The 20,020-nt window shown below is 37.2% G+C and overlaps 1 protein-coding gene across 14 annotated transcripts in view; it reads left to right on the top strand.

The window, feature by feature from the left end:
• Positions 1-20,020, top strand: part of CCP110 (centriolar coiled-coil protein 110) — a 25,151-nt gene extending 5,131 nt beyond the window's left edge. For 5 of the 14 annotated variants that reach the window (XM_070230567.1, XM_001488040.6, XM_070230568.1 and 2 more), the window contains 12 exons: positions 2,864-2,992; positions 5,341-6,967; positions 9,193-9,323; positions 10,092-10,269; positions 10,820-10,959; positions 11,224-11,340; positions 11,902-12,003; positions 12,184-12,300; positions 13,720-13,793; positions 14,347-14,409; positions 15,072-15,131; positions 18,088-20,020. In XM_070230567.1, coding sequence (XP_070086668.1) covers positions 2,864-2,992; positions 5,341-6,967; positions 9,193-9,323; positions 10,092-10,269; positions 10,820-10,959; positions 11,224-11,340; positions 11,902-12,003; positions 12,184-12,300; positions 13,720-13,793; positions 14,347-14,409; positions 15,072-15,131; positions 18,088-18,163 — 2,814 coding nt within the window. In that variant the 3' untranslated portion in view covers positions 18,164-20,020. 14 annotated transcript variants of the gene reach the window in all.

Genomic DNA, 20,020 nt, shown 5'->3' with positions numbered 1-20,020 from the left:
AGAGTTAAACAATCAGTACTTTATGTTACCTTTTTGTAATGAAATTTTCAGACATACAGAAAAGTTGAAAGGATAGTACAGTGACCACTCATGTATCTATCATCTAGATTAAACAGTTTTAACATCTTGCCATCTTTGCTTCATGGTGTCTGTGATTTTATATATATGTATGCCAGTGTATGTATGTATATACTTTTTGTTTTATTGCTGAGCTATTTGAAAATTGCAGGGGCTGGCCTGGTGGTGCAGTGGTTAAGTGCGCATGTTTCGCTTCGGTGGCCCGGGGTTCACTGGTTCAAATCCTGGTTGTGGACATGGCACTGCTTGGCAAGCCATGCTCTGCTAGGCGTCCCACATATAAAGTAGAGGAAGATGGGCATGGATGTTAGCTCAGGGCCAGTCTTCCTCAGCAAAAACAGAGGAGGATTGGCGGCAGATGTTAGCTCAGGGCTAATCTTCCTCAAAAAAAAGAAAGAAAGAAAGAAAATTGCAGATACATGACGCTTCTCTAAATGTTTTGGTATACATATTCTAAAAATAAGGATATTCTCCATAAAGCCCCAATACCATTATTACACCTTAAGAAAATTAATAATAATTTTAATAGCTTCTAATATTCTGTTCATGTTCAGATTTCTTCGTATGTGCTCAAAATGTCTTTTATAACTGTTTTTTTCTAATCTGGATCCAAAGTTCACAAATAGCGTTCACTTGTTATATTCTTTTAATTTCTTTTGATCTAGAACAGTTCCTGTATTTCTTAAAAAGATTTTTTTATGACAGTAAATTTTTAAAGAGACCAAACCAAATTCTACAAATTCTTGTAGAATGCCTTACATTTTGGATTTGTCTAATTATTATTTCTTCATGGTGATATTTAACTTGTCCTTTAGTCCCTGTACTTCCTATAAACTGGAAATAAAGTCTGAAAGTTTGATTAGAGTCAAGTTGAACATTTTTGGCAAGAATTCTTTGGAGATGATGCCAGGTACTTCATATTAAATTAAATCAGAAGTTATGATGTCTAGTTCTCCCTCTATTAGTGCTGCTTAGTTTCAGCAGGTGCTTTTACAGTTGTGACTGCCAAATGACTTTTTAAAGGTATACATTTTCCCCTTTTTGATTAGCAAGTAAACTTTGGAGTGATTCTTTGGTACCATGCAAATAAGAAAAAATTTTTTTATCTTTTAGAGATTGGCACCTGAGCTAGCAACTGTTGCCAATCTTTTTTTCTCCCCCTCCTCCTCCCCCTTCTTCCCCCCGCTGAAGCCCCACAGCACATAGTTGTATATTCTTGTTGTGAGTGCCTCTGGCTGTGCTATGTGGTACGCTGCCTCAGCATTGCCTGATGAGTGGTGCCATGTCCGCGCCCAGGATCCAAACCGGTGAAACCCTGGGCTGCTGAAGTGGAGCGTGTGAACTTAACCACTCAGTCATGAGGCCAGCCCCAGAAAAAATTTCAAAACGTCTTTATCAGCTACTTGATGACATATTGCTTGATTAGTTTAATATGGATCAAAGGTCTGAGCCTTATTGTTTAGGGTCTGTGACTCCGTCAGTTATTTATTTATAAGCAAAATCTGATGTTTGTGGACCTTAATCCATGTTTTTATGTTGTATTTGATAGATATATGTTGTAACTTTGTTTGGAATATATATATATATAATTTTTGCTGAGGAAGATTGGCCCTGAGCTAACATCTGTGCCAATCTTTCTCTTATTTTGTATGTGGGTTGCCACCACAGCACGGCCACAGATGAGTGGTGTAGGTTCACGCCTGAGAACTGAACCCAGGCTGCCGAAGTGGAGTGTGCCGAACTTAATTAACCACTAGGCCATGGGGCCAGCCCCTGGAATAACTTTTTATGATGTATTTTCCATTTGAGTAGTCTAAAGTAAGTCTTGGCTCTTTATCACAGTGATTAAACTTCCCAGGAAGTTTTAAGTTTCCAGGAAGTTTAATGATTAAGATTTAAATCCAGGGGCCGGCCTGGTGGCTCAGTGGTTAACTGAACACGTTCTGCTTTGGCGGCCTGGGGTTCGTCGGTTCGGATTCCAGGTGCAGACATAGCACCGCTTGTCATGTCATGCTGTGGTAGGCATCCCACATATAAAGTAGAGGAAGATGGGCATGGATGTTAGCTCAGGGCCAGTCTTCCTCAGCAAAAAGAGGAGGATTGGCAGCATTTGGCTCAGGGCTAATCTTCCTCAAAAAAAAAAAAGATTTAAATCCATTAGAAAAAGATATAATGCTTGGAAGTCTTCAGTTTTTTAGGTACATTATATATTTATTGGAGAGTACAATGAACGTGTTCTAATTTTGTAGGCAAATAAAATATTATCTCTTTCTCATATCACTAAACCTTTGGACATTTTCTTAAGGTAGCAAAGAGATAAAATGTATACTGATTAGAAGGTTAAAAGCTGAAGATCTAACTGACTCAGTGACGTAAGATATTGCCACGTGAAGAGCCAGCAGGGGTCAAAGAGCTAATTTTAGCTCCCATTTTAGAGCATTTGATAAGTGAACGGGTTTTTTTTTTCTTTAACTTTTTTTCAAATTGAGAATAATTACATACAGTAAAATGTACAGATCTTAAGTGTTCAAGTTCCATGAGTATTGATATATGGCACACAGTTGTGTAACTCACACCCACCCACAACATTTTCATCATCACAGAAAGATCTCGCATGCCCCATCCCACCATCTCAGGCATTACCCCCAGCCACTGTTCAGATTTCTTTCATTACGGATAGTTGTACCTGTTGTACGTGTTTTTAGTCATTCTGATTAAAAACTTCCTGATTTTACGATATTTTTATATTTATGACAAATAATTACATATTTGTGATGTTTTGCAGCTTAACATTGAGAAAAGAAAGGAAATGCAACAAGAAAAGCAGAAAGCACTTGATGTAGAAGCAAGAAAGCAGGTTAATAGGAAGAAAGCTTTACTGACTCGTGTCCAGGAGATTCTGGAAAACGTTCAGGTGTGTGATTTATGCTCTTTTAAATGGCAATTAAGAAGTCACGAGGTTGATGATAATTTCCCAGAAATATATTTGCACTTACTAGTTAATTACCAGTGTCCTTTACTATTAAATTTGCGATGCTTCGTAATTTGTGAAATTACGTTTGTTACTCCAAAGAAAATTCCCTTGCTTGTTAGTGATGCCCAGTACTTGAGTCAGAGGGTCCTTGCACAGTGGAGCCACACACTGCATAATAATTGCTTATTGTCTGTGTCTTATGACTCTAAAAGCATTGAATTCTCAGTAACAGAATGATAGAATTGGCCGTTGTCGTTTACCCCTGAACTAATCAGACTATTGACTCAATGACCTTATTCTCACTCTGCTAAAGTAAATAATAACTGCCTCCAATTTTTTGGGGTTGAAAATTCTGCTCTTAGACACACAAATGCAATTTAGATTAGATAAATAAAATTGCCTGGATGCATCTTCGATCCAAATTGAAACCATTTAAACAACACATCCATACCTTTTGCAATTATTTTTATTTAGCTTAATTTAAATTTGTATAAACAATTTGTTCTAAGGTCTGGATCATTTCACACTAAAAAGAAAAATATATTAATGAGATTGAACAAATAATTTCTGCCATATAAAGCACTGTTTTGCAGGTGACATCTTTTTATTTTTTCGTAATCTTAGAGGTTTGCCGTTTGTGTAATTCATTACTAGATGGCACATGTACAGTGAACCTTAGGATCTTTCCCACTACCTTGATCTCCCTGTGGGTAGTAGATTTTAATTTGCATGTTATTAATTACTATTCATGTTAAGGTTAAAAAATAGAATGTGTGCCACAATAAGGGTGAGTTTTTGATTTACTGGATATTTCCTATTATCGAAACAAAAATGGCAAATCATTCTTGGTCATTGAGGGAATATATCAAATATACTACTAATAAGGTTGTTGTTGAGTCTGAAGACTTTCTCTGTTTAGTAGAGCATGTACAATGTTGAACTGCAGAGTAAATGAATGAATTATGCAGATAGAGAAATTTTGTGTAATACAAATAGATTTCTAAGGTCTGTTTCAGCTGTAAAACCTATGATTTTCTGACAGATTTTTGTTGCTATGGTTATTTAAATTGACCAACCAAAGGCTCATTTTAGTGGTGCACAAGATGTAGCTGCTGAATATCACAAATGTGAAATGTGAGATGGTTTAAGGAAATAATTTATTTACTTAACTCCAGGACCATGTTCATGGGTTTTGTAACTAAGTATCCCTTTTGTTTGGTCCCGGGGCTGGGACTCAGTCCACCTTGTTGTATTGCTTATTGCCTAGTACCTGGAAACCATTACGTGTCTTGGGATTTATAAGGTAAAACAGGAGTATCATGTGGTCTAGGAAAATACACACACAAAACCTCCTAAAAATCTTTTAATATTCGGGATTCTGGAGTCTATATTCATGTGATAATACGATGATGATTTCTGCCAGTTTAATATATGCTTGTATAATCTTTAGAAACCATCCTTGCTCACTTTTTATTCTTTTGCCAAGTTGAATTATTTAGATACAAGATGTAATTTTATTTTTTTTCTGGTGGACCTCTTGGGTATACAATTGTTCTTAATATATCACATTTTTTACTAATTTTGCTTGTTCTAAAACTCATTAACAGGTTGCTGTTTTAAATGACCATCAGTTAATCAGATTGAAATTTGCCTTAATCATTTGGCTTTTAAGTTGAAATTTTTCTTATTTTTAAGTAACTGAAGCTACATGGCTGAGCTATCATTTACTATAAATTTGCATCATCATGTAGAAAGAGTTTAGTTAAAATTTGGATTAAGCCTGTGGGAGGCAGGAGTCTTATTACTGAATTATTTGTTTAATCAATATCCTAGGCAAGTTAGTCTTTGCTAAAGGGGGAATCATTTATGTAAGAAATTTAATTGTTTAGATGACACCTCTCATGGGAGGGACAAATGGTGACGTTAATAACATACAACCAGAAGAACGTTAAGGAAACTCTTTCTATTCCAAGATTGCACATGGATATCTGAATGTATGTGTGTGTGTGTATACACATGGACATATGTTCATAATTGTGGCAGATTACGTCATTTCCTTTTTTGCTTTTAATCTTTTGTTAAATAGACCGGAATGACCATAGATGTTTTTATAGTGATTTGAGCTCCTTGTGATATAGAATACCATAGAAAAAGGTCCTCTTAGTCTTGGGGTTTGTTTATATTGTCAGATATTAGAATCTTCAATTTCAATTTTGTTTTAGAAAATAATGAAATCAAAGTCTTTTTGTGCCATGAGGAAATATTAATTTTCAAATTTCCCTTTTCAGGTTAGAAAAGCACCTAATGCCAGTGATTTTGATCAATGGGAGACTGAAACAGTTTACTCTAATTCAGAAGTCAGAAACTTGAATGTTTCTGCTACATTTCCAAATATCTTGCCAAGCCCTACTGAACACTCTACTTTAGCAAAATTTGAAAAGATGACTGGAATTTTGCCATTGAATAATGAGGACCAATTTAAATCTAATGGGATAGACTTAGCTAGGGACTCAGAAGAATTTACTTCTCTGAAGCCATGTGATAGTTCAGGTATTAGCCACACAGAAAACGAAGCTTCTCTGAAGACCTCAGCAGCCCCCCAAGAGACTCCGACTTCTGATGGTCTCTTTCCAGCAAATGGAGCACAGGATCCATTGCTTTTGGAAGAAGTTACTCCAGATCCCTACATGATAAGTCTTCAGAATCTGATGAAAAAGTCAAAGGAATATATAGAAAGAGAACAATCTATACGCAGTCTGAGAAGTAGTGCAAAGAGGAGTGTTAACGAGAGTCAGTCAGACAAAGAAAACGGTGCTGTTAAAGTGAGTGATTGCATAAAGGAGAAGGCCCAGTTGATAGGCAGGCACTGTGGCTCAGTGGTTCCTGACAAACCAAGCCTTAATGAGTCAAACGTTCTTCTCCAAGGTGCTTCCGCTCCGGTAGGCAGCAGGAATGCGTCAGCTTCAGGGAGCTTTTCTAAAGTGGATCTGCCTATACAGACTGATCCGGATCCTGATTTTAAACTTGTTCCCTCTTTTGTTACTGAAAATAATGTTCTCAAAAGTCTTACTGGTTCATATGCCAAATTACCTAGTCCAGAGCCAAGCCTGAGTCCCAAAATGCACCGGAGGCGTTCTAGGCCTTCATCAGCATGTCATATTCTCATAAATAACCCGATAAATGCCTGTGAATTAAGTCCTAAAGGAAGAGAACAGGCAGTGGACTTAGTTGTGGACCATACCGATGAAAAAACAAACGTACCCGAAACTGTGCCAAAACTACCGGTTGATTTAGCAGGAGTTTGTCCAAGCAAGGTTTATGCCAGCAAAAATACGTCTGAAGCCATACAGGAAATGGTTTTAGGGAAATCAAACCAGGTATGTCAGCCTTCGGGAAATCAATTAGAAAATAAAGTTATCCATGGACTTGCTATCCTGGAAGGTCAGTTAACATCTGATGGGGGAGGACCACACAAAATGGACGGTAGCTGTACTGCGATGCCAAGGTTGCACGAGCCGTATGCCACCAGTCAGTGTCCAGCGAGTCAAAACTTTGGAAGCACGAGTGGGCTCAAATCAGCCAGTGCGTTAGGGAAAAACTGCAATTTACAGATGGAACTGAACAAGTCTTATGATGTAAAAAACCCATCGCCTTTACTGATGCAAAACCAGAATACCAGACAGCAGCTGGACACCCCGACAGTGTCTTGTGGAAATGAACAACTTTTGGATAATAGTTTTGAGAAAGTTAAACGGAGGCTTGATTTAGATGTTGATAGTTTGCAAAAAGAAAACTGCCCTTATGTCATAACAGCTGGAATAGCTGAACAGGAAAAGCAACATTTGCCAGAAAAAAGATACCCTAAGGGATCTGTCTACATCAACAAAAATAAAATGATAGAAAGTAGTTTCAAAGGTAAGGAAACTTTGAAGTATTTGATACCTACCTGCCTAGCAGGTGGCACCTTTATTTAATACTTTTAGTTGATATTTTGCAAAATAATGGTAATTATCTTCATCTGTTCATCAGGGTACTTAATTTCATTTATCTTAGAGAGTGTGTAATTAGCTACAGTTTATTGACATTTGATAGGTTTTCTTAAAGGATTTTCTTTTATAAATTATGAATCTTTCACGTCCACTTGGTATTAGAGAGAGTATTTTTTTTCCTTAAGATTTTAATTTTTTCCTTTTTCTCCCCAAAGTCCCCTGGTACATAGTTGTATATTGTTAGTTGTGGGTCCTTCTAGTTGTGGCATATGGGATGCCACCTCAGCATGGCCTCGTGAGCAGTGCCATGTCTGTGCCCAGGATTCGAACCGGCGAAACTCCTGGCTGCTGCAGTGGAGCACGCGAACCCAACCACTCAGTCATGGGGCCGGGCCCCATGGAGAGTATTGTTAATGACTAGAGGAAGGCGTTCTTGCTTGAAATGTCACTCATAGTTTTAATCCAGTGTATTGCTACGATGTCTTCCATTTGAACTATGGTGTCTAATATTTTCCTGTTTGTCCTTTCACTTGTAATGAAATCTTCATGTAGTTGGCTCTTCAGTAAACCCTTTAACATCAAATTATTAGAGAAAATATCACAAATAAGGTTCTGTGAGTAGTGTTTCAAGAACAGTGTCTTTATTGATATAAATTATCGCAAATTTCTTTCTGTTGCATCTAGTGTTATATTAACAGCAGGTTAATATACATGTCTTTTTTCTTCATTACTCCTTACTTTGTTGTCACAGTTCGTCATTCTTCATTACTGATATGGAAGACATATAAATTGAGTAAATTAAGTTCTTAGACAGACATTTCAGCTCTACTGTGATTTATATCTTCCTGAAAAAAACTTTCACATTCTGCAAAACTGCACACAAAAAATAACAGGGTTTATAGGAAAAATGGGGTTGAGGCAGACCCTTTAAAACCTGTGCAACTTTATAAGAACTCGAATAAAAACGACAGGTGATACTTGGGGAGCCAACTTGGATTTCCCAAGTAGACAACATAGCATGGCTAGAGGCTGTCTCAGTGCGTACCAGCAGCACACAAAACCAGCCCAGTGGCAGTTCTGGCCATGCTTTAGTAAGAGCAAGGCCAGTGCATGTGAGATGGGGCCAGTCCTGGAGGCAGCCAGGTTGCCGCCAAAGTGGGCAGGGAGGCAGTGCAGTGTGCTGAGAGCAGCCTGTGGTTCAGGGCGCCCCTCTCGGGAGGGGGGTCCCTGGACAGGTGCTTGTTTATCAAGTTCTTAAGGCAGAGCTGAGTGGCCTCCTGCCATCAGTGAGTGGTGGAGCTGAGGGGCTTTTTCCTTTCTTGCTGAAGGTTATCATTCTACTCCTGCTTTTCCAGCCCGCTTTGCCTGTGAAAAATTCGCAGGAACAAATGCAGATTGTTGGAACTGAATAAAATGTATTTAGGAACAAATTGTGGAATACCGTGGCAGTAGGACCAATATAATAGACTTCTCTTCAACGAAAATCGTTGACCGTATATTTGGAAGGAATGATTCTTTGGATTTAGTTGAGTTATAATGGATCCATAAATATACGTGAGCTACATCTGTGTGATACTTGGTATTTCAACATCTCAAAGGGTCTCACCACTTTCTACTCAGTAAGTTGCCAAGTCATAATCACTTAAATTTTTAGTAATTAAAATATCTGTAATTTTAATATCCAGTCTTTTTTGGAACCTCAAGCTGAGAAGCTTTACACTATCAAAAGAACATTTATTTAAAAAATCAACATAGAGCAAAACTACACGCTGTAATACCGGAGATCCTGGAGAAGGACAGGGGTCAGAAGAATTAGAGGTGAGATGCAGACGAGAGTCTCGTCTTGAAGTTGAGTGGAGTAAGGAGAATGTTGACTGAACGTATAGTGTTGGCTCCATCAGTTCAGATCAGGTTGGGATCTGTTGAGTGAGTGGGTGAGGATGATGACATGCTGGCCTTTATCTGGCAGCGTGAAATAAGAGGAGTGGCAAAGGAGAAGGGTTCCGAGTGGGGACCTGCCTGTCTTGATTGTATCGTGTCAGATCCAGGATACTCTCTGGTCACGTGCATAATGTAAATTGATGGTATAAAACATCAGACGTTAGACGTGCAGTACATTTTCTAAATTGGAGGGGGCATGTTTCTTTGCAGAAGGTGAGGAGATATTAAAAAGCAAGATCTTCGCTTTTGAAGAAATGCGGAAGAGACTGGAAGAACAGCATGCCCAGCAGTTGTCGCTCCTCATAGCCGAGCAGGAAAGGGAACAGGAGAGATTGCAGAAGGTGAGGAAGTACCGTGTCGGCACGTGGGGCTGGTAGGTGGAATCTAGCTGGGCATGCCTGTGACTTTTGGTGACATATTGGATACTTGTAATTTTTTCCCCTGTATGTTTTAATCTAAGGGGCTTATTGATTTTGATACATGGATAGTATTTTTCTTGCCAGAATGTGAAGTTTAATATTTAGATCCTTATCTAGAAATGAATGCATAATTTATCAAAAGAATACTTTATTGAATCCTTGATTTAAAAGTTTTAATTTTTTTTTTTAAAGATTTTTTTTTATTTTTTCCTTTTTCTCCCCAAAGCCCCCCCGGTACATAGTTGTATATTCTTCGTTGTGGGTCCTTCTAGTTGTGGTATGTGGGACGCCGCCTCAGCATGGTTTGATGAGCAGTGTCATGTCCGCGCCCAGGATTTGAACCAACGAAACACTGGGCCGCCTGCAGCGGAGCGCGCAAACTTAATCACTCGGCCACGGGGCCAGCCCCAAAAGTTTTAATACTTTTAAAAAGTATTTTATAAATAGATGCTGAAATATACCTTCTGCAAGAGTGTATTGTAAAAGGAAGGACACTTGTTCTAAGAGTATCATACTTAATGTTTCACATTTTACAAGCAAATAAATTGTCAATTTTATTTGAGGGAGGAATACTTGAAGTAATAATTTACTTATAATTACACATACTTTTAGCTAAGCCTAAAATGATACTGTTTGGGGATATAATTAAACCAAAGATCCAGGATGTTATAGTGCGCTGTTAATCTACAGGAAATAGAAGAACAAGAGAAGATGTTAAAAGAGAAGAAGGTGATTGCAGCAGAAACATCTGAATTGGATATTAACAATGCGGTGGAGTTAGAATGGAGAAAAATAAATGACTCTGGTTTGCTAGATACAATGCTGTCTCAAGTGGACTCACTCCATACTTCAAATTCAAATAGTTCTGGTAAATATTTAAAAATCCTTTTCCGTTTTAAAAAATTATCCTATGGTCAGCTATCTTATTTGGCACACTTTAAAATTGTAGCTCCTGTCTTTAAGTAATTCCATGTCCAGCCCACTGCTATTTGCCAGCTGCTGATTAACTAGTGAAAAATGAAATGATAGCAACCGATCCCAAACCGGCGAGCAGGTGTTCATGAGAAAAGCACCTTAGCAGGGAAAATATCAGGAAATTTGACTCAGAGCCCAGGCGGTGTTCATTCATGCAGCAGTGATATGCTTCGAGAGAAAACACAGTTTGCTGTCTCCCAGGTGATCTTGAATTACATCTAATTCCCCAGTCCCAGTAAGGGCTTATCTTCACATCTTCAATTATCCTGAGATGCTGTTTGTGTTGAAAAGATCCATCTGATGCCTAAGCTTAAAGCCCATAAATATTTCATGTGGACCAGTTTCAGAGGCAGTTGTTGTTCTTAGTGAGTGGCATAAGTGTTTATTTGGGTGTTCTGCATATTCTGATTATTTTGCATAAGGCTATATGTGTATTTCTCTAGGTTTCACAAATTCTGCCCTACAACACAGCTTTGGTTCTGTAAGTGAAGCGCCGTTCTACCTCTGGGCATCATCAACAAGTGGCTTGACCAAACTCTCAGTAACAAGGCCTTTTGGAAGGGCCAAACCTAAATGGTCTCAGGTGGGCAAACTTAATGCTGTATTATGTATGTCTGTCTGTCTTCTGTCTATCTGTCGATCTAATTTTTTTAGAGCTACATTATCTTAGGTTTACAAATGAGCATGAATATTTCTGCATACATCAAATAGCTTAGATATTATTACAGATGAAACTACACAGAGCATAAATCTGTAGAAGAACTGAGTTCATTGTAATAGAAAGAAAAACAAGCTTGAGTATAATGCTCAGATTCTTAAAAGACTGTGTCTAACTTATTTCTTCTAGGGTTTCAGTCCAGAAGTACAAGCAAAATTTAGCAAAATCACCGCAGTGGCTAAAGGATTTCTTACTCGTCGGCTCATGCAGACAGATAAGCTAAAGCAACTCCGACAAACTGTGAAAGTAAGGAGATTGTTGTAAATCATTGTATTTCCCTCCTGTCTCAGTTTCTTTCAGTCTTATGACAGCTGAGTTGACAAATAAGTTCAGAATTTAGACAGATCAAACTTTTTTTTTTCTTTTTTTGGTGAGATTGGCCCTGAGCTAACAACTGTGCCAGTCTTCCTCTGTTGTGTATGTGGGTCACCGCCACAGCATGGCTTGATGAGTGGCATGTAGGTCCGCACCCGGGATCTGAACCTATTAACTCTGGGCTGCCAAAGCAGAGAGCACAGACTTAACCACCATGCTACCAGGCCGGCCCCAGATCAAACGTTTTTTAGTCACTGTAATTTAAGAAGTTTTAGAAATCTGATTATGAAGCTCATTCAGATAATTTAAAAAATATGTAAATAAAGTTGTATATTTTTGTCTCACTTTAAAGTGGGCGCTGTTTGACTTCTGATAGGTAATAGTTTTGTGTTCTTAGTAATTTTGGAATGACTGAGAAAAAGAACACAGGAAACTCAAGTGATCATGAATCTTTCTAGAAAAATGGTTTTAAAGGCACATTTCTTCTTCCAGGATACTATGGAATTCATAAGAAGTTTTCAGTCAGAAGCACCGTTGAAGAGAGGAGTCGTTTCAGCGCAAGATGCTTCTCTTCAGGAGAGAGTGTTTGCCCAGGTAAATGCACACGTCCCGAAGGCGTCAGGAAAGGGAAATGTTTTCTCTCCCTTCACTTAGCCACTGAAAATAGGTTTCACTTGAAACTTTAACCTTTTTCTCTAAATAAAAATGTACGTAAACTGACTGAACCCTAACCTCATCTTTTTAAATGGGTACAATGTTTTCTTTTGAACCTAGTTGCGAGCTGCCCTGTACGGTATTCATGACATATTCTTTGTAATGGATGCAGCTGAAAGGATGTCCATTCTACATCACGATCGAGAAGTTCGCAAAGAGAAAATGCTCAGGCAATTGGTACGTTCTAGGATTTTTAAATGAATGGGTGAAAAAGAAAAACTCTATTCTACACTCACAGAATACTTCTGACACCAGATGACTGGTTTTTTTCCCTACACCGACCAATTCTCCCACGTCAGCCGGGTGTCCTACCGTTTGGTTCAGTTCTGATACTATCTATCTGGAGATAGTGTCAGATCCTGCAAGTTGAAGCAGTCCCCCAAGACTGCCCCCACTTCAGACACTACTCGCAAGTCCCAGGTTGTCACCTTTACTTCTGACGGACCGGCTATCAATCAGGGTTCCCATGACCCTCTCGTGCTAGGTAATTTTCTAGCATGGCTCACAGAACTCAGGGAAACACTTACATCTACTGGTTTATTGTATAACAAAGGATATAACAAAGGATACAGATGAGCAGCCAGATGAAGAGATGCAGAGGGTGAGGTCGGAGGGTCCCGAGGGCTGGAGCTTCTGTCCCCATGGAGTTGGGGGCGCCACCTTCCTGAGACATGGATGTGTTCACTAATGTGGAAGCTCTCTGAACCCTATACTCAAGGGTTTTTATGAGGCTTCATTACATGGGCATAATGGATCATTAACTCAGTCTCTAGCCCCTCTCCTAACCCTGGAACATAAGGGGTTGAGGCTGAAAGTTCCCAGCTTCCAATCGTGCGTAGTCTTTCTGGTGAATAGCCCCCATCTGGGAGGCCAGCAAAAGTTGCCTCATTAGAATAAAAGATGCTCCTATCACCCAGGAAATTCCTAGGGATTTAGGAGCTCTGGATCAGGGACCCAGGTCAAAGACCAAATTTTATTAGGAACCACGAGCAAAGACTAATATATATATTTTTTTGTTATTTCACAATGAGGTTCTTCTGAGTTTGGGGTAACTGATAGTAAATGTCATTCTTTGTTGATTTGTAGCACCCTTCCTACAATTCTTAAGCACAGGTAATTCCCAGGATAACCAGCAACAGTTAAAGCCGTAGACAGATTTAAAAGAAATTGATGAAAGAATTACATACTGTTTTGTGACTGGAGTTGATGCTTTGAATGTGGCTTAGATGGCTTATAAAAAACTATCAGCTTCTCCTGATTGAGTTTTCTTGAAACTATCTTGTGTATGTTGCCTTTTTTGGAAATCGGAGTTAGAAAACAGGCTCCAAATTAATTTGAACTAGATCAGACCTGTGGTTTGAATCAAGGATCTTAGTGTGGTTGACAAAAGAAAAACAAGCCAAATTTATATTATTTCATTGGAAAAAATAATTTTAATTAATTTTTAAAAACCAGACTGCTTTAATTATAAAGACTAAGTTAAAATTCAAAATGCTAGTAAGAGAAGCTTCTCCATGTATCTGACATCATCCTATGCTAGAATTTAGTGGTATTACTGGTACCACTAGAGCTGTGTGTTGCTTTTGTATTTTCAAGGATAAAATGAAAAGTCCACGAGTGGCTCTTTCAGCTGCAACACAGAAGTCTCTTGATAGGAAGAAGTTCATGAAGTAAGTTTTTTTCATGTTATGCTTATTTAATCTAATTTAATATTAATTAATTAAATTATTATCAAACCAGTCGATTTTAGTCATCTGTTGGTCTGTTGGTATATTCAAATTATAAATAAAGAACAGTTAACTTTTCTGCAACTGAGCTGATAGTAATCCTTTTTTATATAAAGAGTTTTATTAAAATCAGGTGGTAAAATGTGATTTCATCTTTAGATGAATAAATCTGACAACGTTCAACTTGTGTAACAGCCAGTCTTAAAAATAATCCTTATGTTCAATGTTAATTTTATATCCTTCAAGTATGTTCTTTTTTTAATATCCTAAAGACTTCATGGGAGGAAAACTTAATGCAAAGAATATCCTAATAACTATCTCATTAAAACTCTTCTTTCTTGAAAGTAGCCCTTAGAATGCTTAGCACAGGTCTCTCAGGAGCACACCAAATTTAAGTGATGATTTGTTTCTGTCATCCTGTGTCACATTTGTAAGCATGTTTTTCCCCTGTTTCTGAATACATTATTTGTGTGTCCTTATTTTTATATTGTGTTAGAGCTGCTGAAATGGGGATGCCAAATAAGAAATTTCTGGTTAAACAAAATCCTTCTGAAACAAGGTAAGAAAAATCACTTAGTTTCAATGAGAGGCTATTTTTCTATTTTTGAAGAAAAGAACCTTATAAGTCCCGAGCCTACTTTATGTTGGCTTTGTTCTACTTTACTTCAATAGAGCACTCCCTGCTGAGCTGGAGGATCCAAGGGTCAGGATCCGTGTTAACACCTGGTCGTGTCCCTTGTCACACGTCAGGCCAGGTGTTCCTGGAGCTTTCTGGAGGATGTGCTGTCTCTGGCGGAATTTGAGCCCCGTATGTCCTGAATCCAGTCCAAGCCAGGGGGTGTGTGATACTGGAAAACCTTAGAAAGCTCGCTTAATATTTCTGACCCGTTTCCTACTCTTACAAGAGTGATGTTTCTTCTCTCAGATGTTTCAAAGGAAAAGTTGGCTTTTGTAAAGTATATATTATCTGAAAGCACAAGGATTAATACTTAAATTGGACATCTCTTTCCTGATAAAAACCTATGGTTTGGGCTCTTGGTAAGCAAAATATAAGTACCACGTTAATACGTTTTAATCAGTTTGCTTTGTGATGTTATATCGGCCGTATCATTGCATAGATGACTTCCACCTTACTGCTATCATCTTTTATCTACTGAAAGAAAATGGGGGAGAAACTGAATGTATCCTGTGGAATTAATTTTCTATTTACTTCGTCAACAGAATCCTTCAGCCAAACCAAGGACAGAATGCGCCTGGTCACAGGCTGCTTAGTAGACAAGGGTAAGACTGCGACACACACGGGCGTATAAGAATATTCACATCAAGATTAGCTTTGGGGGGGGAAACAATTTTGTGCTCTTTATGTAAAGGATAACTGCTTTCCAAATGTGATGTGTTTTATAGCATTAGAAAGATCTTTCTAAAGTTTTGTGTTCAAAGATAACTGGTGTACTGTTGTGTATTATATTTTAATTATCATCTTATGTTGGCATGTTTTTACTTTTCATTTCATATCATTTTGCTCATTAAATGTCGCAAACATCCATATAGTAAGTTCAGCATCACCAAGGCGACTCTCTCACCAAGTGTGAGCCGTGGGTGTGGTCTCCTGCTGGAGCAGAGGCGCAGGTGCCTCGCCGTGCGCGCGCATGGACGGAAGTGCTCTCCAGCTGCTTTGCGCTTTGAACGGTTGATGCGCTGTGGTTGCTTTCTTTGAATGTTGAACCTTTAAACCTTAATGCAAGTGACTTATTAACTTTTTTATATTCAATTAGAACCCCTAAGACATCAGTGAAGGGGGTTGTGCAGAATAGACAGAAGTCTTCACAGAGCAGAGTGCCTAACAGAGCGCCTGGTTCAGGTGTGTAGCAAGTGAGTTCCTGAAGCCCGTCCGACAGGAGGAAGTGCACACGCTGCCCCCAGCGCAGGCCACGCGAGCGGGAGAGCTTGTCTTCCTTGCCACCATGATTTTGGCATATTCACAGGCATTCCTGCTGCTGATCGTTTGTGTTAGTATTTCATGGCAGTCAGGAGATCTTAGTAAAACTGTGGTTCCAGTGTTGATTTCTGTAATAATTCCAAGGAAACACTGTATTTTTTAATCTGAAAAATTTGAGGAATTACACATGCTTAATTCAGAAACCTTTGTATAAATGAGTAAAATGTAATAGTCATATAATGCCGAAGTCTCTGCATCTCTGCTCAGCTTTGGGGAAGTGTATCATCCCGTAATATTTGTGTCTGCACATAAGGGATGGAAAAATTTCTCCCTCTGACCACAAGATCATGTGTGAATATGCCAGGTGGGAGGGGGTTAGTTTCCTTTTTTTTTTTTTTCCTTAATTTGTTACTCAGTAAGAAGCTTGAGCTAAGTTTCTCTTTATGTTCATTGAAGATTATTTAAGGGCTAAACTAAAAATGGAATTTTAAATTCTATTTATGGTGGCAAGAAGACAAATTCAGTGTTGAGCTAATGCAAAACCCTTAAGCTAATGTTTTAATGTTTTTTAGGTATCGTTGTTAAGACGCTTTGATAAGCTCACCAAAAATTGTGATCTATTAAAAATACTTTCAAAATGCTTTCCTTTAACAATATTGCTTTCTAAACATTTAAAAGAAACCTAAATTAATCACCAGGCAGTGAAGATTAAATCTTTAATCAATTCTAATCTTATTAATATACAATTAGGCATATTTTAGAGCTTTTATTACTAAGTGATTGCCTTCAAATTAGGAGGGAACAATCAACTTAAGAAATGTTTTCATGTTATTGCCATTTGTTCACATAAATTCAAAGAGGGAAGAAGATATTGATCATAACTTTGAAATGACTGCTACCTTTTGCATGTAGATAGTGAATTTAATTCATAATGTTGCATATATAGAAGATAATTGAAAAGGGCATCTTCTGGAAGTCACTGAGTGACAGTCAGTGGGGCTGTTTTAAAGGGAATTACATAGTTGAAGATCCTACTTATTCCAGAGGTAGTCAGAATAGCTGCTTTGAAAGATAACCTTTGGAAGAACTCAGACCAAACACCAGATCTGTTGCTTGTCAAATTATGTGGAATTTTAAGACATTTTCAATTTTTTCCCCATGTTAGTGTTGTATATTGTGATAAATTCTAGCTAGTTGGCAAATCATTGAAGAATTACTATTGTTTTGCCTCATATTATCTATTTCTACAGCGACTACGCTCCACGTTCTTTTCTCATGCATTTCATCTCCACTCTTTGTCACTTGTGAACCTATAAGCAAAATAGCAATAATACTCAACAGTGTAAAGGATGGACAGGAAGTCATTGCGGTTAATATGTACAATGAAGTTCAGTATGTAGAACTATTGTGGTTTTATTGCCTTGCAACATAATTATTAATACAAATGAACTTGACCCTTGAGTTAACATGTACAGTTAATATGTACCTAAACAAGTACAAAAATTCTTTCCTATTTTTTCTAAAGACTTATTTATACATGATTGCATATTTAGACAATTGAAAAAGACTAAAGAATTTTATTCTTTTACATAGACTGAAAATTTGGGATATGATGATTAAAATTCTAGCTATGATCCCAACATAGGGATCCATAGTTGCTCTTGAAAAGATTATTCTTTCCTGCTTAGATTTTTAACGGCCTGGATTATGTTTCAAACAAATCTGAAATTATGCTTCGATTTGATCTACATGGAAAACAAACCCTTTATTAAGCAATTTATAGAAAACTCATTTTTGTTATGATGCTAGAATATCATACTGTTAGACTGAAGTAGAATTCTCAGGTGTTAAAGTTTGCTGCAAAGCACTTAAACTTGTTTATAGTTTTTTACAAATGAAATTGCAATCTCTGATCTCATATGTTTTAAAACATATTCACTCATTTGATGTTTTGGGCTTGACTCGAGTTTATAGTGAGATTCAGAAACCACTAATTAAAGCAGAGTAGGATGCAGTAATGCAAAACGGTTAAGTAAAACAACAAATTAGGTGGAATTGGGTTCTCAAGTCTCTTCTAGCTCTGTTACCTAGGCAGGTGACTTACTCTCCTATGTCTCACTTTTATTATCCTTAAAATAGTAGTGACAACTTCTACCTCAGGATTATTTTATGTAGGGATTAACTATGACAATGTATATTGCTTAGCTCGTGCCTGGTACATAGGAAGCTCTCATTAGATGGTATCATTATAGAAAAACTAACATTGAGAAATAATAGTAGTTTTGCTCTGTTTTTTAGGAGTATATGCAGGAAAAATCCAAAGAAAGCGGCCAAATGTTGCGACAATTTAAGAAGACAACATTCATTAGGATAAAAAAGGGGAAGGGTTATCATCTGTATTCTTTTCCCTGCCCAAGACTTTTTATTCAACCCTGGACTCTGGTGACACAGGCGAGGTGACGTCAAAGGGCTGAGCAAGTATCTGGATAATTTGGGTCAGTCTGGCTAATTCCTTCCCCACACCTGCATTTTCCTCTTCATATTAGGTTTGGGTGAAGACAAATTAGTATTTAGTAACTGACCCAATTCTGTGCTTAACCTGTACAAACATCTTTGTTTTATGTACCCAGATCTCTGCCGAGAAACTTTTTGTAAAGGATATTTGGGTTTATTTCTATAAAATATTGAAAATGTGTGATAAATTATAAATAAGTTCTGAAATATAAATTTCATTCATCTCTGCATACTGATTGCTGAATTTGATAAACAAATTAGATACTGTTCTATTGGAGGGGAAATTATTGCACAAGAATGTTTTTTCCTGGTTTCTAACTTTACAAAAACTGATTAATCTCTCCGTCTTCATATGTTTGGACTTAGAGTATACCTTATAGGATAAACCCTTGCCTGCTGATTGTGGTCCACCTGAAATTTACCATAGACTTAGCTGGGGGTCACCATTTTGTTCCCAAGTACACATTCCTCTCAACAACATGTCTTACAGAAATGTTAGGTTTAATGTGTGTTACTCTTAGAAACATTTCTACTAAATTATAAAATCTTTCTGTGGAAGGTAACAGATTTGGAGAAGACAGCACAATCTTCTTGAATGTAGTAGCACTTAGAAATGCATCATTACATCCATTTCTGTAAAATAGAATAACGTTGCATGTAGTTATATTTTCTATTTAGTATGTGTATTTTGTTTCTTCATAGTCTGCTCTTTCTAGCATGCTTGATTTAGGAGAGAATAAAGGGCTATATAATATAAATTCATATTTTCAAATGGGATAGAAATACTGTCTAGTTGAAATTCTGCATTACTTAAGAGGCACTGATGTTTAAGGTTTTTCATCACTAACTTATTGATTTAAAACATAAACCAAAAAATGCTACCAAGGGAACATGATTTTATGAAAGAGACTGTTACTGTTAATTTATCTTAGCATTTCCAAAAAGGGCTTTGTGCTTCTCACATAAAATCGAAATGTGTGCATTTAATCTTTCTAACTTGAATTTTAAAAAGATACTGGTATTTTGAAAATGCAGACTATATATATTCTTAATGGCCTTTTAAGAATGTGGAGATAAAGATTGTTTTCTCTGAGTTTCTATTCTATTTGAAATTTAACTTTTACATTCAGCTGTAGACAGAAGATAATCTACTCTGGGTGTAAACTTGATTTTCTTCATTCAGATGTATCATTTATTGAATGAATGAACGAGAAAATTGGAAGACAGTCAAAAATATCTGAGTTACCAATTTTTTATTTGTAGGCAAAGTATATCAAATTACCTTCTTAATATGATAAATTGTGCTTTATCATTCGGAGAACTCAGGACACAGCTTACCCATATCAATGTGGGTCTTTCCAGTAAGAAAGATAGATGCTAAAACTTTTGTGTACACTAATACAAATTAGTTAAAACAAATAGTATGTTTTGGAGGTGAAAACTAGTTTTAGATTAAGGATGAGAAATTTGAGTTTTTTTTAATTTAAAGATAAAAACGTGTATTTTACACATTTTTTTATGTTCTCAGCTTTTTCTAATAAAAGTGCCAGACATTGTTTTGTGCTTTTAATGGATTTTTATTTATATATATTATTTTTGTTATTTTTACTTTGAGTGGAATGTCCATTAATGTAAATTGTATTTATTTTTGTACTTTAATTTTCATTAGTTTTGCTTCTAGGCAAAAGGCAAAATAAACTTTTCATCTTAAAGGAAA

This window comes from Equus caballus, chromosome 13 (genome assembly GCF_041296265.1).
Source record: "Equus caballus isolate H_3958 breed thoroughbred chromosome 13, TB-T2T, whole genome shotgun sequence".
NCBI lineage: Eukaryota > Metazoa > Chordata > Mammalia > Perissodactyla > Equidae > Equus > Equus caballus.
Note: the sequence above shows the minus strand (reverse complement) of the source record. Positions and strands in the feature narration are given on the sequence as shown.